This window comes from Chelonoidis abingdonii, chromosome 4, assembly GCF_003597395.2.
Source record: "Chelonoidis abingdonii isolate Lonesome George chromosome 4, CheloAbing_2.0, whole genome shotgun sequence".
Taxonomy (NCBI): Eukaryota; Metazoa; Chordata; order Testudines; family Testudinidae; genus Chelonoidis; species Chelonoidis abingdonii.
This window is the reverse complement of record NC_133772.1, coordinates 96,243,687-96,270,749: the sequence shown is the minus strand read 5'-3', so window position 1 is coordinate 96,270,749 and position 27,063 is coordinate 96,243,687. Positions and strand designations below refer to the sequence as shown.

Below are 27,063 nucleotides of genomic sequence, written 5' to 3'. Positions count from 1 at the left end.
ATAAAAGAGGGAGATAATCTTTAGTGCAAGTTTCACTGTATCTCTAATTTTCAATTAAATCAGACAAAGAAGCTCTTCTACAGTAACATGTTTACTATATAAACTGAAAAGGCTTAGGGCTGGGTTTTTTTAAACCCTCCTCCTCCTGCGTACCTATCCTGGAACAGTTACAAATACTTCCATTTTATTGTGTGTTTGTTTTAGAGATGAGGCCAAGTCTGTGTTTCATATATTTTTCATGAGAGGCAAGGTGGGTGAAGTAATATCATGAGAGGCAAGGTGGGTGAAGTAATATTTTTACTGAATCAACTTCTGTTGGTCAGAGAGATAAGCTTTCAAGCTCACACAGAGCTCTTCTTCCCAGGTCAGTGTAAGTGTAAAAGGTTGTCTCTCTCTCTCTCACCAACAGAAGTTGGTCCAATACACGATATTACCTGCCCACCTTCTCTTGCTAATATCCTGGAACCAACACAGCTACAACATCACTGCATATGCCTTTTAATATTGTTTTTCTTCTGTCATAATGTAAACTACACAAGTAAACTGCTTCCAGATTTACACCATAAACAAACTAATTATAAAGGGGGCTCTCTTCAAAACTGAAAAGGTACAGTGAGTAATGTGCATTTTATGGATAGTGCATCCACAAGCATTTAAACTGGATAAATTAAAGGTAAGCATAGCACATCTTTAAAAAATTAACCATGTTTCTAGATTTTCCATTCTATCCTTGTTCCTAAAAGCAGCATCAATAAGGAATTACATAGAGGAGGACACACTGAAAACATAATCCACTAACCATTCCCTTCTGTCCTTTTCTAAACGCCTCCTCCTCTCCACAGGACAAAACAACGAGACATTGGTGCTGTTGTTGCTGATATCCCAGAGGTGCACCCACATTGGTAAAGAAGCCTGTCAACCCTATAGGAGAGTTTAACGAGGAAATAAATATTCGATTAACTAAAAACACTTTGCATGTGTCTATGCGAACTCTGATAGTAATGATAAATTGCAGTCACGGGCCTCCTACGTGTACTGTAGAAGGAGAGGCATTTGTTTGAAGTGTGTCAGGCCACGCTTCAACAACCTGACGGCAAACACTATCCCTTCTCGCATTCCTCCATGTCTGCAATCTTACACCTCGTGCTTATTAACATACCCCTTCCAAGCATGTCAGAAACAAATCCATGCATTAAAAAATGGACTGAATAAACAGAAAAGTATTGGCTCGGGCTTACAGAAAGTATATTGATTCCTTGCATTGGCAAGAAGATTAATGCACGCAATAAGCATGTTCTGCAGCAGCTATTGGCATGTAACCGGAGCAGCATCCTGTTCCCACTGAACTCAACGGCAAAAATCCCATTGCCTTCCATGGGAGCAGCTCTTTGTAAATTAACCATTCCCTCCTTCGTGAATAGAAGCAAATGCAGTTTAACCCAGCAGCACTCGGTGAATACCATGCAATGTTTGTGGTGCAGCAATGCAACCTCGGCACCAGCGCTGCATGCATTAACCCAGTCCGCCCCCTTGCAGTGTGGCAGCAGAGCCCACTTTATGAGCAGAGTAACAGATGAGTGTGTGCCATGTACACGCTTTGTGCTGCACCAGGGCAGCCTCCCTGCCTGCCAACGACTCCAGCCCTTATGGGAAGGGAACAGCACCGGCCGATCCAACTTTGCAGGATGGGAAACGAGTTGCCTGCACACTGCAAGGGTTGCCTTACAGCCCTGCAGCCTCTCTGGGCCCTCACCCTCCCAGACATTGCAGCAGGCAGCAGCTCTAGTTCTCTTGCTAACTCTCTTCAGTTCTCCCTCCCATACGTACAGCCACAGGCTCTCGCTCTCTCGCACACACGCACACAGAGGAGGGAGAGGGGGTCGCTTGCAGTGCTTTATAGATCCCTCCGCGCCTTTGAGAGTGTGTGTGTGACACTGACAACTCCTTGAGAAGTGAGTGGAAGGGAAGGAACTACTTGCAGGAAACTAGCTTGCCCTGGAGGCACTGCAGGCCTCTCCAGCGGCGGGCGTGGGAGGGGGGCCCGAGGGGATTATTTTCTCTGCCGCCCCCCTCTCTCCCCTGGTTATTTGGAATCAAGCTGTGGCGGCGGAAGGAGCCTGAAGTCAACGCTTCCGCCCAGTTTTCCTGCGAGGAGGCGGTGGGAGGAGAGCGCGGGGCTACGGTTAATGGAGTTGCTGCTGCTGGGGACGGAGCGCGGGTGCTGAACTTATCGCCGGCTCCGGCTGGGGGCTTCTGCCTTCCGCCCCCCAGCGGGACGGTCGCTGGCTCCTTCCCCCCATTCCCACTCTCCTCGCACAAACAGCCGTGACGCATCCCGCCGCCCCATCCCCCCCGGCTGCCTCACAGCGCCTCCCCGCTCCACCCCCATCCCCCGGCTTCTTCCCTGCTTGGGGCTGTTGCTCGCTAGGGAGGGGTGGGTGATTTGCCCCCCGTCCCGTCCTTCCCCCTCGGATCGCAGCCGCTGCTGTTCGGAGGAATTTCTGCCGCGGCTGCTCCCCTCCCTGCTGCCCCGGGGCGCGCTGCGAGGGGAGAGCCCGCTCGGCGAGGAGGAAGGCACTGAAGGTAGCTGCATCGGGAGATGAGCTACAGCAGGAGGACGGCGGCGTGGAGTTCACTGCAGCTGGGAACCTTCCTCTTCCACCAGCGCCAGCCTGTTCCCGTTAAAGACCAGAGGGGCTGCGGCTACCAGCCTCGCTGAGGCAGGGGGCTGCGCTCCAGCGCCGGACAGCAAAGTCCCTGCGGCTCTCGGATAAAAGGCTCGCCCCCTGCCCCTGCAGCCTTGAGAGCGATTCTCGTTGAGGAGGCAGAGCTGGGGGTTAACAATGGTGAGGTTTCTGGTGAGTTCCTGTTGCGCCCTGGCTGCGTCGGTGCTGCTGCTCCATCTCGCTGTCGGATCACGGTGAGGAGAAAATGAGCGAAGAGACGGCGACTTCTAACAACGAGTAAGGAAATATTATTCCTCTTCTTCGGATTCCTCTATTTCCTGGCTCCCCTGCCTTTACATTTTGGCATTACCTCGCTGCATTGCTCTAGCTTTTTGGATCTGTGTCCGTGTGTATGTTTATATTGCGCATATGTGCGTACATGTATAGAAATCCTGAGGGTCTCTTCTTGTGTTTTAGGAGCTTATTTCATAAAGATGGGGACCCAGGCTCCATGAAAGTGCCGTGCAATTACTGCATGACAGAAAAGTGGCCAGGTAGTGGCGGCGGCGTGTGTTGAAGTTGGGGAACAGGGGGGGGGTTTAATGTCCAAACAGATACCAACAGTGCACCCCACTCCTCCACACGCCGCCTGGGATCAAATCTTATCTCATAGATGGTCCACATGGAAACTAGTGTGTGGGAGCTTCATCCTGCAGGAGACTGCTCCTGAATTTTAATTAGATGAGTCAGTCAATGTAAATAAAGTTTAAATCTTCCCCTAAAGCTTTTGTTTGTTTGTTTTTTAAGTGAGCTGTTGGGACTTCTTTTTTAAGGGGAAAGCAAGTCTCAAATTTTCATGTACCTATCTTGGATGAAATAATTCGGCCTCGTGGTTTTTAGATATGTCTTACTGCATTTAGTTTGTGATACTTACATTTTGGATGGAGGGGAAGAAATAATAATCTAGTAAATGTGTCTTATGTAGTTCAAAAACAGAAGTGCAACGTGTTTTGCGATAGGTTGATCTTAGTCTTTATCAGAAACATTTACGAGTATAAAGTGCGTAAGGGTTACTGTTGGCTCTGACTGCTACAGGCTGTGTAATCCTTTCCAGAATAATGATTTGCAATTTAGTCATTTGCTGTAATTTCTTTTACGAGTGATGTGGCTCGTCATAGTGCAGAGACAGCTCTTGGTGATGGAAAATAACAGTCGTGTGCTTTTTAAAAAAAATATTTTAAATAGCGAGTTAATTTATTTGACAAAAATCTCATTGGCAGTAGGAGGCAGATTGTCATTTGCTTGCATTCCTCTAAATAAAACCGTCATTCCTTAAGATGTACCTCTTTAAGGAAAAGCATTTTTCTTTTTAAAACATTGACTACATTTTCAAAGTTGGATAACCAGAGTTTTGAGAAATTCGGAGCTCCAGTCTGTAAAGCACGAAGCATTACACTGAGGTGGTTTAGAAGGTGAATTTGCTTCAGTATCAGTGTAACGAGGCAGAAGCAGTCGCCATGTTTTCTTTTTTGTGAATCGTTCTAATTTGCATACCACAATCTCCATTCATAAAAAAATAAAAAAAAAATAAACCACGATCACCGTTGACATTCAACAAGACCTGCCGGGCAAATTGTATAGGCCTTTTCTTGCACGTCAACGGACTGGTTATTGTAGGAAGCTTTGAACGTTAGGATTTTCAGGTCTACTTGTTGTGTTGTTTTTTTTTTTTTTTTTTTAAATTGCTTGTTGACAGAGTTATGTGGGAAATATCAGCTCGGGGAGGTGCTGGGAGCACGTGATCTACTCCATTCATAAAATACCTGGCTGTCCATTCACAGTGCAGAACACTGTGCTAAACAGACTTGCAGATTAGATCTGCATAGACAGAGGAGAGACTAAGAGGTTTATGTCAGAGTGCAGTGGGGGAAAGACTGCTTATTGCTAGCGAGCCTGGAGAAACCTGTACTTTTTGTTGCTGGTTTTTCTTTGTTTTTGTTTTTCAAATAAAATTCTTTATTACATTTCAAAATGTATTAAGCAAAGGAGTGTTAAGAAGTTAGAGTAATTTCATCTTTAGAAACAGTGAATTAGAAATAAAATACTGAAAAACCAAATTCACCAGTGCATTTTGTTGCATTGTTTTCAAGACAAAATATTAACCATTTTGCCAATTCCTATAGCAATAAACAACTGAAATTACTTTTTATGATATTGGTATAACACTAGTGTTTATTTCTATACCAGGGAATATCAAATACTAGTGTTTCTAATAAGTCTAACCTTAATGAGATGATATTGGCTTGAAAATCATATCTCAGATAATGCTGTATATTCTGTTAACAAATGCTTCAGATGGTTAAAATTGAAAAGTCAATGAAAAGGAAATATTTTTCTCTTTTTGTGAATTTTTACAGCACTTCTGTATAGTTACTTTCCTATTTAGACAGTCTTTTTTTTTCCTTCTCTTGCTGAAAAGACCTTTTTAAATATCAAAGAAGCAGAATACTTTTTTTTTTAAAAAAATTGAACCGGTGTAGAGGATGCTGTATGAGAAATTATATTTTGAATTAGTCTGTTTAAAAAATTGTGAGCATCCCAATTAAAAAAAAAATTCAGATATTCAAGGACACTTAGTTGTTGGATTCTAGTTACCCAGCCACAAAACAAATTGAATCTGGTTACCTGAACCCCTTGTTAGAAGTACTGAGTGGGTTGCTGTATTAAAATGCTTATGTACAGTATTGATAAACTATCCAAACGGTATATTTAACAAATATATGATGGATGCTTTTTGGAGGGATTGGGGGAGTTTTGTTGTTAACAGACCAGCAGAATGATGTTTGAGTGACTTCAACACTTTATCAGAAATGAGGGTGAAATTTTACTTATGGTATTTCAGTTGGGTCCATTTTTATTTTTTCTGTATGCTTGAATGTAAACAGATTAATGTAAAAACTTACAAGGCACTGTCAACTTAAAGATCATTTTTCTGTGTGAACAGCTTTTTTACCTACAATCAGAGTAGGTAAAAACACTCAATTACTATAACTGAAAAATTTAAAACAACCTCTGACTTTTTCATTTTATTTACTTTGTGGTTTGACAGCGCTTAGTTTTACCATTTCACCTGTTTGTGTGCATCTTTCACATAGCAACAGAGGAGAGAACATTTTTGCCTTAATATATTCATCTACAAATTTCTCATCAAGTAAAGGCAAATACGGGTACTTGGAAAGACATTTTGTTGCAATATAAATAACTGAGAACTATGGTTGAAGCTTGGTCATTAGTCTTCGTGCTTGCAAAACTCCCATTCATGCAGAAGGACTAAAGGATTGAGCTATGTGCTTGTTTAGTTTGATCTCATCTAAGAATATATTGTATCTTACTGTAAATGGTGTCTGTGAAATAAAAGGATGTGAAAGTTAAAAGCTATATCAGGTGTCACCGCTTCTTGTATTTTTAAATGAATATATAGAAGGCAGCCATAGAAAATTCTGCGTACTATGGACAGGTATTTTTGTAGTTGGGCAAGTAGTTGTAGTGTTTTTGTTTAGTTTTTGTTTTAATTTTCATCTTTGTGGTAAAGGGTGAACAAGCAGATTATTTTTGTGTGTACGGGGCCTGACTGGGACTGTTTTCATGGCAGTTTGACTTGGCTGATGGACAATAAAAAGAACATTGAATCATTTTTGTTATTTTGATATAGTGGAAGAGCGAAGATTTTTCTTGATGCTCTTGGACATGAGCCAATAATGCTGGTTTGAGCTATGCATAACATGAACAGGCACTTGGCAAAGTTTTACCCTCTCCTGTATATACCTCCATTCTTAACCAGAAGCACCTCAATAATTCCATCACTGGGCCTCAGTTGAACAGAATAAACTTTCTACTAAATAGAGAGAGAAGGTGGGTGAGGTAATATCTTTTATTGGGCCAACTTCACTCACCATCTCTCTCTCTCATATCCTGAGACCAACACAGCTACAGCAATATGACAGTTAAAATTAGGTGGCATTTTTTTTATGTGGACAAATAACCATTAAACTTGGATGAAATTATTAAACTCATTTTGTAATACAGTGCTGTTTTGGGACCCATTAGTCCAAAAATAAGTGACATCCTACTAGCAGTTTTTTCTCATTATATCCATATATCTCATATATAAGGTTGCCCTTCAGTGAGAGAAGTGGTGCCTGATTCTGTAAGACCTCTTTACTGTTTCTCCTGATCTGAATTTTGGAGGTCGTTTGTGCATATTGTAGGCTTGTACATTTAGGCTCTGATTTGTAAATTGTTCTGAGATTCTTATGGATGAAAGGTGATCTTGTGTTCATATAGCCTTCTCATTTCCTTTAACTATCAAGTTATATATTTCTCCTGTTAACTGTATTTAAATTTATTTTTTTTATGATGGAGGTATGTTGCTGTCCATAGTTTTGACAATGAACGGACAGTGTTATCAGAGAGGTATATCAATCTGTCATGTCATGGCAGATCTGAGCTATCCAGTTGCAAGACATACACTCAGTGTGGAGGGAAAAATGTTGTTAGATGTACCCCCAAAACTAGACTAAAATAATAATAAATGTTTAAAAATAAAATTAGGTTATACAGAATCTAAAACAAATGTAAATGTTTTCCTAGAACTTTAAAATAAAATTGCAATAGAATTAATGTTTTTAAGTATCCCCTTGTATTTCCATCCAAAATATTGACTGATTAGATTAATGAGACCTTGACCCTGGAAATGAAACTACTGGTCTGTTTTCTTTCTTCCTTTCTTTCTTTTTATATAATGCACCTTTGCAACTTGGACAAACACTCTAAATAGAAAAAAAAATTGGATTTCTAAAATTCTGTCACTTTTAATAACATCTTACGTGTACTACAAACAGATTATATAAAACGAGAGAGATTTAAAAAATGTAAATTGATGGTGTCCCTTCTGAATTCACTAATTAGATTGTCACTACCATTTTATAACTTGTTTCTTTCTGGGGCATAGTTTATTTTGGATTTCTGGAGAATCATACCAATTTTATTGGCACTCTCATACTCTTTATTTGGCCTTATGTCCCAGCTATTACTCTGAAGGCAAATGAACTTTCAGGTTACATAATAATTTGAGAAGTCAAGAAAAAACACTTATGGGTCAGCTTTAGCAGCATTCCTTGATTGTTGTGATATCACAGAAAAATTTATTCTAAGATGTCGCAGTAGAACTGGAGTCAGTGGCATTATTTGGAGAAACTAAATAAAGTTGGTTGTTTTAAAGGTGGTTTGTGTTACATGAACAGTTGAACTGAATAGTAGGGGCATTCAGTATGTATTTTGGAAATTAATGAAATTTATTAATTTTGGTCCTGATCACACGCAGAGGGGACTATTAATGAGTAAAGGTTAAGTGTATGATTTATGTCTGCATGACTGAAGCATCATTTTGCAGGTCGTCTTTAATTTGTCCTTTAGTCATTTTCTGCATATCTATAAAAGTATATGCAGGTTAGTTCTTCATTGTGACAGATATCTGTGTATATGCTGTTTGTCTGTTCTGCATATAATTACTGTCTGTGTCCATGCATCTCTGCTGTGCTACTGAAATTTATATGTATAAGTGTGTGGAGATGCATCAATTTACTTAACAAAGTGAACTCTGAGTTTAAACATTTCAAGTTTATAATTTAATTTTAAGACTGAAAGAATGTCAAGTAAATTTAAAAATCGTAATTTCACAATGGATCAACATATGATACTGTTTTTATTTTCCTGCTTATAAAGGCAGGATGGGGAACTTCTTTGCCTAGTTTATTGTGATAATCTGGAATTGGACATGGAGAGAGAATTCATTAGGGAGAGCTAGTGTCAGCGTAAATGGATTAAGAGAATTCAGAGATAGAAGTATGAAAAGTTAATGCTGGAAGTGATGAAAAAATAATACAATACAGTGTTGAAATTGAAGGCAAAAAGGGAAGAGAATAAGAGTGGATTAAAAATTAATAGACTTTTTTTAAAACGAATTTTTTAAATGTAACAGGCTATTTTTAAAAATAAATCTGTTTTTAAAATTTTAAAATGTTAAGGCTTAAATTTATTATCATCTATTTTAAGTACCAAAAATAATACTAAGCAGCAACTGTCTGCTTCAACCACCGTTCCAGAGGACATGCTTCCATGCTGATAACTAGTTCTGCTTGATAACAGTCCAAAGCAGTGGGGACTGATGCACGTTCACTTTCATCAACTGGGTCAGATGCCACCAACAAAAGGCTGATTTCCTTTTTGGTGGTTTGGTTTCTGTAATTTCTGCATCTGAGTGTTGCTTTTTTAAGACTCTGATAGCATGTTCCACACCTCGTCCCTCTCAGATTTTGGAAGGCACATCAGACTGCTAAAGACAGCTACAGCACTTGACTCAAAATTTAACAATCTCTTGTTGGTACCTTCTTTGCATTTTGTCAGATCTGCAGTGAAAGTGTTCTTAAATTGAATAATATGCTGGGACATCATCCAAGACTGCCATAACACGAAATATATGGCAGAATGTGGGTAAACCACAGAGCAGGAGACATACAGTTCTCCCCCCAAGGAGTTCAGTCAGAAATTTAATGCATTATTTTTTTAACAAGTGGCATCAGCATAGAAACATGTCCTCTGGAATGGTAGCTAAAGCATGAAGGGACATACAGACGTCTAGTGTATCTAGTATGTAATGCAGTGCCAGCCACAAAAGTGCCATGCCAATGCCTGTGCTCACTTTCAGGTGACGTAAATAAGAAGCGGGCAGCATTATCCCCTGTAAATGTAAACAAACTTGTTTGTCTTCGTGATTGGCTGAACAAGTAGTAGGATTGAGTTTACTTGTACGGGCTATTTCTAATAGGATGAGGTCTACTAGTTCTACTGTCTTGAAGGGCATTGTGACCAGAAACAGTCAATTCAGCTCACTAACTACAATTAATCCTTCCTTTGTTTAATAAATCAGTATTATATATAACATTGTTTGATAAACGTTTTTTTCTTACATATCCAGCACATTTAAGGTAGTTTCATTTAATAAAAATATGCTAGTTTTGTGCATTTGTAATTTAATCTGTGTTTCCATTCAGCTAAAATTTAATAGAAATCAGAAGTAAAATATTAATCATCTAGTAAATAAGAAAAGCATCATTCACCATTTTCTAACACAAAAATGTAAAAATTGAGACTGGATAAATTAAGTTAAAATATATAATTACTGACATTACACTTGTATACCTTTATCCTCCTGGTTAGTGCCCCCCCCACCCAAAAAAGTCCAAATTTAGCATAAGTGTTATGTTTAGTTACAAATAAGTGTGTATTTATGGTTTCCAACCAATGAGAATCAAGCATTCTTTGGAGAAATAACTAAAAGTGCAATTGCAAAACAAGATCGAAATTATTTAAATATAGGCTTCCTGCTTGCTGATTTAAATCAGGATTATGTTGGTGATTTTGTTGCTTTGATTTTAAATTAATCTGCCCTGCAGAGAAGTGATCTTGTATTTCTAAGACAAGGGAAAAATCAGAAAGAAACTATAATATGTATAGAGTTTTAATGTAAGTGACATAAAAACATCACATAAAGTGGTATGAAATTTTGTGCTGGCCTAAATATGCAAATATACCCTGCAGATTTCCCCTGGGTTAAGCATGTTTCAATGACTTTGGATAGCACACAGGAACTGCCATATTTATTGGACTTAATGTCCATCTATTCTAGTACTATCTCTCTGACAGTGTCCAGTACCAGGTGCTTTAGGGGTAGGTATAAGAATCCCACACTAAGTACTTCTGCAATATTCTGCCCCTATATTAGATCTCATCATAATTCTAAACTGATTTAAGCCATGAAGCATGATATCCCTCCCACACAATTTTTATCTTCAATTATGATAAATTCTCGATATTCTTGATATTGACATCCCTTCATGAATCTTGTTAGTTCTTGGCCTCAGCTTCCCATGGCAATGAATTCCCTGGTAATTCCTTGAATTGTATTTGAATATCCCACCTATTAATTTCATTGAATGTCCCCTTGTTCTTGTGTTATGAGACAGGGAGAACAGAAGCTCCTGATTGGCTTTCTTTATGCCATTCTTTATTTTACATACTTTTATCTTGTCCTCTCTTAATCATCTCCTTTTCTAAGGTAAACAGTCCCAACATTTCATCCTTGCTTCATATGAAGAGTTTCCATATCCTTGACTCATGTTGCTCTTTACTGAAACCCACTCTAGTTCTGTTGTATTCTGTTTAAAATGGGATGATGAGTAATATACCCAGTATTGCAGATGAGACTCCACCACTGATGTAGAAAAAACATTTTAATTGTAGTATTTATCACAGTCCCATTCTGCGTGCTGCTTAACATTTTGTTCGCTTTTTTACCACAGCCTCACATGAAGCAGAAATCTTCATTGATCTGTTTGCATTGATGCCCAGATACCTTTCCTGAAGAAAGAGAGAGATCTTTAGCACAGCATACTTAGAAAAGCTTACTTATCAAGCAACTGAGAGTAATAGGTGGAATAGCTTATTTATAAAACAGCTATCCTGCATAAGAGTAGCATAGCAAAATATGGATCACCTTGTTTCTCCTTTTCATTTATCCAGTATTGGATAAGAAGAAAACAAGTTTTTTGACTCAAGACATTAGCTTAAGAAGAAGCAGTTGGTGATTAAAAATTGCTGGCCCATATCTCCCAGTGACTTTTGTTGATATATGCCACTGGGAACATGAATATGCTGTATGTCTTTATCAAGAAGGATCTGTAAAAAAGACCAGCCTCTAGATCTAGGGAGAGCTTTAAACACATTTTATCAATGTAGAGACCAAGATGACATTTTTTGGTCTTGAATTCATCTAATCCTTACCTACCATTCTCATAATCGTAAGACTGTAAGGCCTGGTCTACACTGAGGGGAGTGGGGCGGTCAGCCTAAGATACACAACTTCAGCTACGAGAATAGCGTAGCTGAAGTTGACGTATCTTAGTTCGACTTACCTCGTGTCCTCACAGCGCGGGGTCAATTGCCACGGCTCCCCCGTTGATTTTGCTTCTGCCTCTCGCCGAGCTGGCGTCAGCAGTCGACAGGAGAGCGATCAGGGATCGATTTATCGTGTCTGCACTACACACGATAAATCAATCCCCAATAAATCACTACCTGCCTATCCGGCGGGTAGTGTAGACATACCCTAAGGAATCTCAAGAGATCATCTAGCTCAGTCCTACTCTAAGTGCATAGGCAACAAGTTATATGGGCCCATGGTGCCCATGCTCTACCAGTAATCAGGAACATGGGCTCAGCTCCACTGTCAGCCAGTCCCAGTCCCCTGCCCACACACATCCCCAGCTGTGGCCCCAGCCTCAGCCCCCTTATCTCTGTCCACCTAGCCCCTCCCAGAGACATGGTCTTGCTCCCATGTGGGGGGTGAGACTTGGACCCGTTCTGGGCACCAGCAAAAGTTATAGAAACCTGGCACCCATGCTTAAGTGCAGGGGACTAAGCAATTATCTAGATTCTAGGTCATCCCTGTCCGGTGTTTGTCTAACCTGATCTTAAAAAAATCTCCAATAATGGAGATTCTGCAACCTCCCTACGCAATTTATTTCAATGCTTAACTACCCTGACAGGAAGCTTTTCCTGATGTCCAACCTAAATAGCCCTTGCTGCAATTTAATCCCATTGCTTCTTGTCCTATCCTCAGAGGTTTAAAGGAGAACAATTTTTCTCCCTCCTTGTAACAACCTTTTATATACTTGAAAACTGTTGTGTTCCTTCTGAGTTTTCTCTTATCCAGGCTAAACAAACCAAATGTTTTCAATCTTCCCTCATAGGTCATGTTTTCTAGACCTTTAATCATTTTTGTTGCTCTTCTCTGGGCTTTCTCCAATTTGTCCACATTTTTCCTGAAATGTGGTACCCAGAATTGGACACAATACTCCAGCTGAGTCCTCATCAGTGCAGAGTGGAGCGGAACAATTACTTCTTGTGTCTTACTTAAAACGCTTCTGCTACTATATCCCAAAATGGTGTTTGGTTTTTTTGCAACCGTGTTACACTGTTAACTCATATTTAGCTTGTGATCCACTATGACCCCCAGATCCCGTATTGTTGGTCCATTATTTCAATTTATCAGCTATAAAAATGGTGGCTTGGATACTATTTTATTTCTACTGTTGGCCTCCTTTAAGGTAGATAAGAATTAATATCAATTTCTTCAAGTATGTTCTTGAAGGGGGGAACATGCATTTAAGTGTTCTAAATACTGCAGTTCACTATGAAAAACACCTGTAGTTCAGTAGTGGTTTCCTGCATATAATTGTAGTCCTGAATAAAATCCCAACTCAATCCAAGTAACATGGGAGAAGAGAGGGAAAAAAAAGTAATTCCCAAAGTAATAAATCATGATCATTGTATTTATAGATTGTCAGTCATGCGAAAATAGAAAAGAACACATGAACATTAAAAGCTTCTATTCCACTGGTTCATAGTGCCACCACAGGTTCATTAAAAATAGATTAAATAAGTGTATAGCAAGCTTGAAAAAGCTGCACTTAAGCTCAGTAGTTTGGGACCTAATTTCCTTATAGGCAGATAAGACAGTGGTTTTTTGTCTAACTATATCCTGCTTCCTAGCACTGACAGAATACTTTTTGTGCCACAGATGTTTATCTCAGATGTACTTGCTTTTGAAGATTTATTTTAAAATATCATTAGAGTTTAACACAAGTTGACATTACAACTGTATTGTTTCATCTCATGATCTTTGTGTTAACCTGAAAGGCAAAAAGTCCATGTATTGTCATTTTAGTGCCTCTTTTGTAAGAATGTATTGCTTTTGACAACATAGCATTTGAATAAAGTGATTAGTGATATGATGCCACAGAAACGTAAGTAGTTAGGTTCTCCCCTTCTGACAAGCACAGATTTTAGTTCAGTGAACAATGCAAATGACCAAATAATAGGATCCCAATGTATGTCACAGAAGAACATCACAAACAGTACCAGAATTTGAAATAACGTTTATTTTAGTTAAAGAAAGGAGATGAAGGAGGCCTTCAAAGATAAGAATAAATGCATAGAAGTAAAAACAGATGATGTGTTCCCCACCCTTTACAAGGTTCCACCTCAAATTCCTAATTAGTATATGCGTATTTTGAAAAGCCAAATATATCTCTGTTTAAAACAATGAAAGGAATATTGTCAACTTGCATTTGTTCCCATATTTAATTTTTGTGAGAACAAGCTTCTCTAAAACTGTAGAAATGCTTCCCTGTCCATTTTAAAATAACTCAATAAAGAACAATTTTAAACAAATAAACATTCACCTGTAATATGTGACACTCCATCACTGCAGCACTGAAGCTGAAATTGATTATTAATAGAAATGAAATTGATTTGATTTTTTTTTTTCCCCAGGAGCTGAGACTAATGCAGAGAGTAAACAAGAAGCACAGTGAAGAGTAAATTGGATTTGTAAAATGATCTTATTAATTTATATCATTGTTAGTAACATAGCTAAATAAGTTTTTGTTAAAATAATAGTTTTTTAAAACTGACATGTCCTGTTTTTAAAAGGCTAAAACAGAATCAGTAAGGTGTAGCTCACAACATGATGTACTGCCTGTGATTTCCCACTCTCGAACAGCACAGCCCTATTTTGGTGAAGTAGCAGGTCCTGAATGACAGCAGGAGTGGCTTCTGCCATGCCATTGACATTCAGGAAGGCAGGGGATAAAAAGGGAAATGGGGAAGGGGATCACTCAGGTTGCTCTCTTTTATGGCATCTTTATGTGGCTGCCTGAGAGTGTGGCTGCAGTACAGAATTACTGAAGTGCTCCATGCTCTGGTGCTTCCATTACTGCTCCCAGTAAACTGCTATGCTGAGGCCACGGTGAAGGGGCAGGATAGCAGTATGTATGCCAGCTCTATGCTGAGGGACTCTTTCTGTGGGCCTCTCTTCTCCCCTTATAGCTCCTTACACATCTTGAATGTTATAAAGGGGTAGGAGCAGGGATTAGAATCTGGTCCCAGGTCTCCAGTAGGATTTATTTGATTCTTAATTATACTGCCTTTGAGAATGAATATGGTGAAGCTATTTGTTTGACAATGCTGTCTTCCCCCCCCTTTTCCAGAAGAAATAGAATCCAAAATTCCCAATTCCCTTCATTCCTCTGTCTATCAAATACTTTTAAGGCAATGGCAAAGTGTGTCTTAAATCCCCTTCTGGTCTCCAGAGGATAACTGCCTATTTCTGTTACAAGGTACTCATATAGTTCAAGTGTTAGAGGTCTGTGCTGTGGCTTTTAAAGGTCCTGGGCTCCGGCCCGTGTGGGCAGTTACTGTGATTCCTTATGATGGCATTTTTCTATTTTCATTTGGGTCTTTAAAAACACTTGCAAATGGCATACAAAAATATGCCCAATGAACATTAATATTGCAAAGTCAAGCACTCAAAAGTTTGAAAATGCCAGCATATGCTTATTTAACCTTAGTGCAAGCACATAAGTGGGAAGACTTCTGACAGGGTTGCAGAGCCAGGAATAGAACCCTGCAGTACAATGCCTTAAACACAAGGAAACATCCTTCCTCTTCTTGCGACCCTCTGCCTCATTCACTGTTCGTCCTGCAGACAGAATGAGGCAGGAGTAGAACAAATAGCATGCAATCATATAATTAGACTATCATGCCTATGGTCAAAGGACAGAAATAGGGTTTCTAGCCTTAATTCTGACACGATCAAACTTCTGAGTAATATTCTTTGAAACATTGACCTTGTCCTATTTTTTTTGTATGTAATTTAGACAGTTTTACTCTGATTCTTTTCTTCATATACTAATAAAAGGCTCTGTTGTTTACTGCAGTTTTCAGATATCAGTGGTGTTACTCCTGGGCAAGTCTGTACAATACCCTATAATATTTTTAGCCAGGATTGTTGTGAACTGCTTCTTAAAACTCTTCAGCTTGATAGTACTTTTTCTGTGCCTTTTAATATTTTAATTAGGATATTTTAATGCTTACCTGGAAGCTGAGTTATTACATAAATATCAATTTGGAAGCTTACCTCTCCCCCCCATGTCTTATTCACCCATTCCTTTCTCTTTCACTGAGGGAAAATTTTTACTCTTACATATGCTTTAGTGATATTCTTTTCTTACTCTTCTTAAAACATTGTGATTCTCCTCAGCACACTAAACATTTGAATTTTTTCTTTCTGCCTAATTGGTAATGCGCATCTGACAGAAGCACACTTTACAGGTAAGGGTTAGGGTCAGTGTCTTTTACAGTGTCCATTAATTTGGTGCTTCATTTATTGAATTCTCTACAAAACTAGTGCCAGGCCTCCTTGTTTTTGTTTTCTAGACGTACAAAGCACCTGAGCTGAAGTAAATGAGATTTCTGGATGCTCACCATCTCTAAAACTGAAAAATAGATATTTTAAAGACGATCTTAAAAACTAGTGGACACACTTGAAAACTTTGGCCTTCCTCTGTTTTTTTGCTGATATCTGTGAAAGCATATTGAAATTATTTTTAAGAGATGGTGAGTACCCAGGAGGTCAGAAGAAGCTGGTGGGAACTGCAGATGCTCAACACTTCTAAAAATCAGACCCCTAATGCATACAAAATCACTAGAAAATAAGTCCTGTCAATGAGTAGGCTGAATTTTAATTCCCCTTAACCTGTGCCACCCTTCAGGAAACTTAATTTTTTAGTAGGTGAGTAACAAATGTTGAAACTTAATCCTGATAAGGTTTCCAGTATGTTAGCCTTTCTGTATGCATCTTGAAATTCTCTAACTTAAAACATCTAAGATATCAATACTATGTTATCATAAACTTCAAACATCCTCTTGTAGAGGCTGCCTCCCCCCCCATACCCCCTCCAACATTTCATGCAGTGTTGCTATGGCAGTGGGAAAGAATTCTGCATGTTAACAAGCCCATGTTAGGTATTGGAGGTTTTTCACAAATCAGTTAAGTGCTTGCCTGGGGCACTGAAAATTGAGGCTACAAAACAATAAAAGCTACTTACTAACTAGAAGTGGCAGCAACATTTTAGAGATTGGGGAATCATGCTCTACCATTTGATATAGACACTTCAGTATTCTATGCAGTGATACTTTTCTGTTTGAAAACCATATCCAAAAAAATTGGAACAGTGTTGCCCTCATGGGTGCCAGGTTTCTATAATTTTTGCTGGTGCCCAGAATGGGTGCAAGACACACCCCCCACATGGGAGCAAGGCCATGTCTCTGGGAGGGGCTAAGTGGACAGAGGTAAGGGGGCTGAGACGGGGGCCAGAGCTGGGGATGTGTGTGGGCAGGGGATGGAGCCTGGCTGGTAGTGGAGCCCCAAACATTGGTGGAGCTGGGCCCATGTTCCTGAATATTGGTGAAGCATGGGCACCATGGGCCCATATAACTTGCCGCCTATGGTTGCCCCATATTTGGTATTATAGGCAAGCAGCACAGAGCATTGATGTGAAGGGAGATGCTTGTATAAGGATTTTATGGATATGTTTGTCTTTAGTGCAAAAAATACACCTCCCTTTGTTTTAAAATGTATCTTGCCCCTTACCAAGTTCTTGGAGTTTTAAGTATATAGTTGTCAGTCTCTAGTTTTTGATGTTACTATATCTGCCTTTTAATGCAACAAAGATAGACTGCACCCACATTAGTTGCTATGAAGTAAGGTGAAAATCATTACATTTTCATTTGCTAATTAATATCTTGAACAGGGGCTTGTGTACATGGAGCAGTTATTCCAGAATAAGGTAGAGTGCTACCTTATTTCAAGTGCTGTAGCTATTCAAGATTAACTCTCTGTGTGGAGACTCTTATTCTAGACGCTCTGTATGTCACTTTCCCCAGAAAACATGATCCTGGCCTCTATAGATGTAGAAGCCCTCTACACAAACATTCCATTCAGGCTGTCAGGAACAGTATCCTCGATTTAATGTCACAGCAAACCTGGTGGCTGGACTTTGTGACTTTGTCCTCACCCACAACTATTTCACATTTTGGGACAATGTATACCTTCAAGTCAGCAGCACTGTCATGGGTACCCACGTGGCCACACAGCATGCCAACATTTTTATGGCTGACTTAGAACAATGCTTCCTCAGCTCTCGTCCCCTAATGCCCCTACTCTGCTTGTGCTACATTGATGACATCTTCATCATCTGGACCCATGGAAAAGAAGCCCTTGAGGAACTCCACCATGATTTCAACAATTTCCATCCCACCATCAACCTCAGCCTGGACCAGTCCACATAAGAGAGCCACTTTCTGGACACTACAGTGCTAATAAACGATGGTCATATAAACACCACCCTATACCGAAAACCTACTGACCACTATACTTACCTGCATACCTTCAGCTTTCATCCAGACCACATCACACGATCCATTGTCTACAGCCAAGCTCTAAGATACAACTGCGTTTGCTCCAATCCCTCAGACAGAGACAAATACCTACAAGATCTCTATCAAGTGTTCTTAAAACTACAATACCCACCTGCTGAAGTGAAGAAACAGATTGACAGAGCAGGAAGAGTACCCAGAAGTCACCTACTCCAGGACAGACCTAAGAAAGAAAGTAACTCAGTGCCACTAGTCTTCACCTTCAGGCCCCAACTAAAACTTCTCCAGCATATCATCAAGGATCTACAACCTATCCTGAAGGAGGATCCCTCACTCTCACAGACCTTGGGAGACAGGCCAGTCCTCGCTTACAGACAACCCGCCAACCTGAAGCAAATACTCACCAGCAACCACACAACAAAAACTTTAACCCAGGAACCTATCCTTGCAACAAAGCTCGTTGCCAACTCTGTCCACATATCTATTCAAGGGATGCCATCCTAGGACTTAATCACATCAACCACACCATCAGAGGCTCATTCACCTGAACATCTACTGATGTGATATATGCCATCATGTGCCAGCAGTGCCCCTCTGCCATGTCCATTGGCCAAACTGAACAGTCTGTACGCAAAAGAATAAATAGACACAAATCAGACATCAAGAATAACATTCAAAAACCGGTTGGAGGAACTCTTCAACTTCCCTGATCACTCAATTACAGATGTAAAAGTTGCAGTACTCCAACAAAAAAACTTCAAAAACAGACTCCAGTGAGAAACTGCTGAATTGGAATTAATTTGCAAACTGGACACGATTAAATTAGGCTTGAATAAAGACTGGGAGTGGATGGGTCATTACACAAAGTAGAACTATTTCCCCATGCTAATTTTTCCACTACTGTTACTCACACCTTCTTGTCAACTGTTGGAAATGGGCCATCCTGATTATCACTACAAACGTTTTTTTTCTCCTGCTGGCAATAGCCCACCTTAATTCATTACTCTCATTATAGTTGGTATGGCAACACCCATTTTTTCATGTTCTCTGTGTATATATATCTTCCGACCCTATTTTCCACTGCATGCGTCCAGTGAAGTAGGGTTTAGCCCACGAAAACTTATGCCCAAATAAATTTGTTAGTCTCTAAGGTGCCACAAGAACTCCTCATTTTGTTTGCTGATACAGACTAACATAGCTACCACTCTGAAATTTGTAAAGCCGTTATCCTAGTGCATTATCACAAGCTAGGAAAAACCCTATTATCAGTCAGCCTGGGAAAACAAAAAACAGGCCAGTAAAATTTAATTTCTTCATATTGTAAGGTCCACACTGCAATTTGTGCACCATATCTGCTGTAATTTCAGATCAATGTTGTTAACTTTTTTATTTTTATCAACTCAGTCTCCAGTTAGTTTATAAAATAAGGGTTCTATTGTATGCATTAATGTGTTACAAAGTGTGTCTTATTGGGTTTATTAAATTTAATAAAATACTTAATGGTAAATGCAGGTAAATGCAGGGAAGATTTTTTTTAAGGAAGCTTATTCTAAGTCTTAAGGGCTTCTTTCTGTTAAAAGGATTGTCAGCTTTTTCAGCCCTTGTCTCTAATTTACCTGTGAATTGTTTTAACTCCTACAGCGCCTCTTTTTTCCTCTTCGTAAGAATTTATTGTTCCTGTAAAAATGTATTTCCTTGGGCATCTTTGAATCCTAAATCTGTGGTTTTTGTACTGGTGCTGTCTTTTCATCATCCTGCAGTAGAAAATGAGTTTCAGTGTTAGAGGAAGGCCTGTAGTGCGGATATTGACTACTAAATAGAGCAGCTTTTCTGTTCACCTCACAGCTGCTAAGTGTTTTATTTTGCATCTGTTACAGAGGATAGGTTAGTAACTGTCATCATATGAAACAAAAATACAACTTAATTAGTTGGTGTCAGTTGTTAAAACAGAAATGAAGTCAGTTATTTTCTCCTGATAAGAGAAAAATCTGTTAATTTCCCTTTTACGGAGTATGTAAGAATGTACATAACCTGAATCCATGATTGCTTGATCTCCTTACTCTGATGTCTGTCTACTTTTAAAACTTGTAATTTAGTCATAATACTTATAAGATCATGTTACATTTCTGGGGTTAAATCTATTTGACGCATAACCCATATGAGAAAAGCCATTAACAAATAATGGTGCTTGCATGATAATTTAAGGTTTAGTTAATATTAGGATTATAAAACTAGTTTTAAGGAGGAATTGCAGTTTATATCATAATGGATGATTTTTATACTTTTGTTTAAACCATTGTTAAGCAGAAATTTCAAAGTTAGAAAGGTTATCCTGACTTGATCAGCAAGACTCAAGTGTAAGAGTGTGTGCAAAATGTGCAGACTGGTAGGACCTTTGAGTTATTTTGTCTTAAATTTGATGCCCAAATGAGGAACAGTTTCCACCATTCCAGTCCCTTCACAGCTACATTGGAACCTGTAAATCTTGGGGCGCAGGTGTGTTTAACATCTTGTTTTCCATAAAACGATGCAAAAAAAGTGAAAAGAAAATTATGCTGTTGTTGTAGCTAGGTATCAGATCAAATGTTATGAGGATAACATTAAAACACCCCCCCCCATGACATTTTCATCTGTGCTAAAGTACAGTGTTTTCAGTAGTAAAAAAAATCCTCTTTTTCTGATATCACTTAACAATTAAAATTATTTAGTCACAGCAATTGTGTATGTAAATAATTTGCTTAAACCTTGCAAGGGAGTGGGAGAGACAGTGAATAATCAGCAAGGAGAGCGATATAATTCATCACTACTACTAGCTTGCTTATAACATTGGTATGTGGTGAAATGTTAAGACTTTGTTTGGAGGTTTCATCATTAGAATAATGCTGAATTCATTTTTAACCAGTTAGCAATCAGATTCTCTAGAATTTCATAAATATCAGTTAAAAAGACTGGAGTTAAGTTTTTCCCTTTGCATTTCCATAGATAGAAGTTTTTTCTCTCAGTTAACAGTAAGAATTGTATTAACTTCCTAATTGTGGGGAAGGAATAAGGATTTGGTCCATGATGAATCTGAATGTTCAGATCAGAGTTATAACCAATGAAATTCCAGTAAGTAATCTTTCCTGTTTTGAAATGTCTTTCCAGATTTAAAGCTCTGATATGACTTTACTGTCAACACAAAATCTTTTTAAAAGCAGCTACAGCAACATGCTTTTCTGAAGTTAAAATGGATGCCACATGCTCATGTATTGAAATTTTTGTGGCTCTCTGAATACAGTATTGGACTACTGAGACACTTGTGAAGTGATGGGACAGTATTACATGTGGGTCTCAAATGGCAAGTCAGTTTACATAGCATGCAACTGGTAATAAGTAGGTAGTGCATAATGATTTAATAGTAGACTTTTATGAATCTGAGTGAATTGTTGCATTATGGTTTATGCTTAGTTACATACATAATTTTTAATATGATGGAATCAGTAGATCTGTGTGCTTTTCCAGAGGGGAATGTGCAGGTGCTGGAGCTGGATTGAGTTCACAAGCTTTTCCTTCTTAACAGGCCCATTTGTTACTATAATTGATTACTATTATAAAAGTATTATTATAATATGCTTGTAATTACAGGGGAAAGTAATGGAGTGCAGAAAACAGGGCAAGGTAATTAATTCAGTTATTGTTTTGTCATATGACAAAACGAGGTTTGATTACCCTTACTCGCAGAAAATGGTCTGGGGCAAGAAACTTCTGTAAATAAGTATAATAATGTGGGGTTATGAGCACAGGGCAAAGGTGGCTTGCTTTTTATGGTTTGTTTTTTGATTTTTGTTTGAAATAAATTCATTCACTTAAACAATTTTAATTAAAATCTAAGCAATATGGGTTTTAACTGATCTTTTAAATTTGCCCTGCTATTAAAAACCGACTATAGTCTCTGCACCAGAATTGTAAAGCAAGATGATCTAGTTTTGAGAGAGACTGGAAATAAGTTCTTCTTAACATCTCTAGTTAAACTGTCAAGGAAAGGAAACTAAGGCCTTGGCTACATTGGCGCTTTACAGCGCTGCAACTTTCTCGCTCAGGGGTGTGAAAAAAACACCCCCCTGAGCACTGCAAGATACAGCGCTGTAAAGCGTCAGTGTAAACAGTGCTGCAGCACGGCTCCCAGCGCTGCAAGCTACACCCGATGAGGAGGTGGTTTACGTGCAGCGCTGGGAGACCTCTCTCTCCCAGCGCTGGTGCACCTCTCTCTCCCAGCGCTGGTGCAGCAACCACACTCGCGGCAGCGCTTTGAAGTTTCAAGTGTAGCCATAGCCTAACATAGTCCTATTCTAGTGCATTTGTTCTTATAATCCTAGAGCAAAACACCTCTTTGACTTTATAAGTCATGGGGCTATGCCCTTGTGAGAAATTTATTCCCACCCTCTCTGCTAAGGAAGAGGGTATGCTTACCCAGATGCTGTCTCTGAGCATTGTTTGTGGATTCTTTCATCTCAGCTATTAGGTGTCTAAAACTCAGACCATACTTCCAAAGCTGATGAGGGTGAGAGGAGAATCTCTCTCCTTTCCCCTCTTGAGTCTGCTGTGCTGTACTCCATACCCACCTTCCTCTGAAGAAGTATGTCTTTACTGCTCTACCTACCTCAGTCTGCTGTCTGCTGCAGGTGTGGGGATGGAAGGTGCTTTACTATTTTGTCCCTCTCTTTCTCCCTCACCTTTCTTTTTTGGTATTGTTTACCTTTAATAGCACAGTTGTAGTGTAGTGTAGTTCCAGCTACAGACTGACTTTAATTTAAGGGTGTTTTTTTTTCCTTTCAGAGTTACCCTCCTCGGATAGACAACTTGTGTAAAACAGATTCCATCTTATAAAGTCCTTCTCTGGGTCTAGAAGTAAAGTTCTGTAATTCCATACTGCAAATTTGATCAAGTAGTTCTATATGCTGCTGCTTTGTTCACTGCCAGATTTTTGTACGTAAGTTCAGTGCTCCATATAACGAATTCTGTCTCACGTTTCTAATGGAAATGTGAACATAGGCATCTACATTTCCTATCGCATTTGGGTCTTTTCAGAATGTGCTTCTTTTTCCTCTGTCAGATTGAAGGACCATGATAGATGGACAACTGAAGTTCATGTACACTACTAGCAGAAAGGCAAACTGTTAACCCAGGCCTGCACAACTCGTAAAGCGGCGAGGGCCACATTACTCCAAAGAAAACAGCTGAGGGCTGAAACCTCCCAGCCCCGCAGAAACACCCCATCCCAGGGCCGCCCAGCCCTGTGGAAACAAACACTCCTTTTCCAGCACCGCCCCACCAAAACAGCTGTGGGCCAAAAAGGAGGTTTGGGGGTGGGGAGGTGATACTTTTATTTTAAATCAACCAGCTGACGAGGTGGCTGGGAGCCATCAGGGGCAAATTAAAGGGCCCGGGGCTCCGGCGGCTGGGGGAACCCGGCAGGGCCTGCTCTAGGTTTTTTNGGTTCAATGACTCTCAGTACCCCCGCTATATAACTTGTCCTAGCACCTGAGCAGGGCGTTGGTTTCATGTCACACAATGCAGACCTCTAGGTGAACGCCAGAGCTCAGCAGCCAGATTTGTACATCACCCAGATTTGTACCCCTAGAGTTTCTTCTCTAGGGGCTGGATTTCAGGAACTTTCATTCCTCTTTATAGTTGGAATACGCATATGGGCTTCCCCCTTTCCTCCCCACCAGTGCCCTCCCCCCACCTCACTGCTGCCCCAGACCTGGGCTCCCCCCACCAGTGCCCCACACACACACCTCCTGCCGCCCCAGCCCTGAGTCACTGATAACTCACTCCCAGGGCAGGTCATTCATCAGGAATTTTGGATGTGCACAAAACACAGACAGGATTGGTTCCCATATGGTTACAGAGCTGCAGTAAAGTGGAACAGTTTTCAGCTTGTGTGATTGGAGGATATCTGGATGCATATTACAAGACTGTCCTCCATAAATGAGGAAAAGTTGAGGTGCCTTTTATTCTTTTGTTCCACTCTCTTTCTATGGGGAATTTGCCAATGCAATATCACTGTCTTCCTTTTAAACAAACAAAAAGGCAATGGCTGTTGAAAATAGCAATTCCAGTCTTAATAAGCATTTCTTGCTCAATTTTATCCTACTTTTTCTACAGCAAGTTACGGTGGATCAGTATATTTGATTTGTGAGAAATGAAGTAACAGCTGCCCAAACTGAGCTTGAGTACTCCTGAATTTTGAGGAGTTCAAATCTAGAAGGCAGATGCCCGTGGGAGGGGGCTGTTGGTTCTGCAGGGGAGCATGGCAGCAATGTGTCTGGAGCTGCACGGAGCCAGACACGCTGGTCTGAGTGGCACGGTAAGGGGGATGGGGGTTGGAGAAGGGGTAGGGGGTTCCAGGGGGCAGTCAAGGGACAGGGAGCAGGGGGGGTTGGATGGGGCGAAGGTTCAGGGGGGCAGTCAGGGGACAGGCAGCATTGGATAGGCATGGGAGTCCCAGGGGTTTATCAGGAGACAGGTAGGGGGTGGGGTCCTGGGGGGAAGTTTGGGGGGGTCTCAGGAGGGGCCAGTTGGGGACAAGGAGAAGGGAGGCTTAGATGGGGGCTGGGGTCCCGGGAGGGGGCAATTGAGGGACAAGGAGCAGTGGCAGATAGGGGCTGGCGTCCCAAGGGGCAGTTAGGGGCAGGGATCCGGGGAGGGGCCAATCAGCGGCCACAGGCCAGGATTCAAAGGGCTCTGGGCTGCCCACAGCCATGGGGAGCCCTGATCCCTTTAAATCCCAGCTGGCCCCGCCGCTGGAGCCACGGCCAGGATTCAAGGGGCTCTGGGGTGCCCGAAGCCGCAAGGAGCCCTGAGCCCTTTAAATCCCAGCCGCGGCTGGGAATCTCTGTGGGCAGCCCAGAGCCCTTTGATTCCCGGCTGCGGCTGGGATTTAAAGGGCTCAGGGCTCCCCGCGTTTGCAGGCAACCCAGAGCCCTTTGATTGCCCGCCCCAGCTGGGATTTAAAGGGCTCTGGGCTCCCCGCGGCTGCCGGCAGTCCAGAGCCCTTTAAATCCCAGCCGTGGCCGGGAATCAAAGGGCAGCAGGCAGCCCAGAGCTCTCTGACTCCCGGCCGTGGCTGGGATTTAAAGGGCACTGCCCGCCATGGCTGAGATTCAAAGGGCTCTGGGCTGCCCACAGAGCACCGTGTGCAAGGGATTTAGAATCCCCCTGCGGGCCGCACAGTGAGGCTCTGTGGGCTGCATGTTGTGCAGGCCTGTCTTAACCCCTACTGTTGTCTCAAAGTCTCAGACAGGAGGAGGAAGTGAGGAGGAGAAGAGATTTCTGGATAGAACGTTAGGCAATGGGAGGAATTATTTTATCGTTTTCCACCAGAAATTTTTTCTAGTGGATATCAGTTTTTAACCATTTAGCTACTGCATGTTGTACATTGAGTCAGTAGAATCTTGGATGCAGCTGGAACGTATCTATCAAAGGGCAAATGTCTAAAGTAGGGATGTCAAATACTAAATGGTTAACTGGTACGCATTAGTCTTACTGGTTAACTGACCCTAACCGTTAACCCCCAGACACGGCTGGCGTGACTCTGATCCTCAAGCCCCTCTCCATTTAACTGGTTAACTGATTAATGTTAGCAGTTTATGTAATTTAAACGGTTAACTTTTTAAACGGCTATTTACAACCCCAGTGTAAATAGGCTTATTTAGTCCAGCTTGAAATGGAACAATTATACTATAAAATGCAGTGTTACATAATGAACAGAGTAGTCACTAAATGTGAAATTATTGATCTGTGTTCGTTATCCATATTTAAAACTTTTTTTAAAATACATATTATAAATATGAACATAAAACGCATTTCATAATATTTACTCTAAATAGTGGAAGACTACATCTGTCCACGTTGAGCTAAATAGTTCAGAATTCAAGGTAATTTTTCTTTAAAAGTTACTGTGCCGTCTTAAAGGTAAGTTAAGGCTTATCTCAGTAGAGGGGTGTGATTTGTAAAGCACTCTAATGTGTTGCGCTCTAACTGTTCCATGGAGACTCAGCTGGCATGCTCTAAGACAGTGGTCACCAACTGGGAGATCAAAATGGACTGGTCAACCATGGAGCTTCTGACAGTTGGTCTCAGTCACTCCATGATCGACCAGTTTGTCATGATCTAGGGTTGCCAGCCCTCCCGCAGCTGGCCTCCAGCAGTCCGGTAGTGCAGTCGGGCTAAAGCAGGATCCCTACCTGCCCTAGTTCCATGCTGCTTCCGGAAGCGGCTGGCAAGTCCGGCAGCAGCTTCTAGGGGGAGGGAGGGTGTGTCTCTGCACACTGCCTTCTCCTGCAGCCAGTACCCCAGCAGCTCCCATTGGCCGAGAATGGGGAACCGCGGTCAATGGGAACTGCAGGGGCAGTGCCTGTAGATGGGGGCAGCACGTGGAGCCGTCTGCACACCACCCCTCCCCCCCACCAGGAGCAGCTGCCGGACATGCCGGCCACTTCCAGGAGCAGCATGGGGTCAGGGCAGGCAGGGAGCCTGCTTTAGCTCTGCTGAGCTGCCGACCAGGAGCTGCCTGCGATAAGTGGTGCCTGAAGCCCATCCGCACCCTGGCCCCAGCCCTGAGCCCCCCCGCACCTCCTCCAAGAACCCACACCCTGCACCCCAACCTGCTGCCTGAGCCCCCTCCCAGAGCCAGCACCCCACATCCCCTCCTGCCCCCCAATTCCTGCCCCAGCCCTGGGCCCCCTCGTGCACACAAACTCCCTCCCAGGGCTGACACTCTAAACCCCTGACTGAACCCCAACCCATGCCTCAGGCTCAGTCCACAGCCCCTCCCACAGTCCGATCCTCTTGGCCTCAGCCCAAAGCCTACACCCACTCCTACATCCCAACCTCCTATCCCAGCCTGGTGAAAGTGAGGGAGCGTGGAGGAGAACGAGTGACAAAGGGAGGAGGATGGAGTGAGTGGGGCGGGGCCTCAGAGAAGGGGCAGGGCAGGGGTGTTTTGGGTTTGTGTGTG

The 27,063-nt window shown here is 41.3% G+C and overlaps 1 protein-coding gene across 1 annotated transcript in view; it reads left to right on the top strand.

Annotated features, from left to right (window-relative positions):
* Positions 1-2,019: 2,019 nt before the first annotated feature.
* The window catches only part of SPRED1 (sprouty related EVH1 domain containing 1), a 118,198-nt gene continuing 93,154 nt past the window's right edge, over positions 2,020-27,063 (top strand). The window contains exon 1 of the mRNA XM_032783913.2: positions 2,020-2,963. Within this exon, the coding sequence (XP_032639804.1) occupies positions 2,932-2,963 (32 nt within the window). The 5' untranslated portion in view covers positions 2,020-2,931. The remainder of the gene's footprint in view (positions 2,964-27,063) is intronic.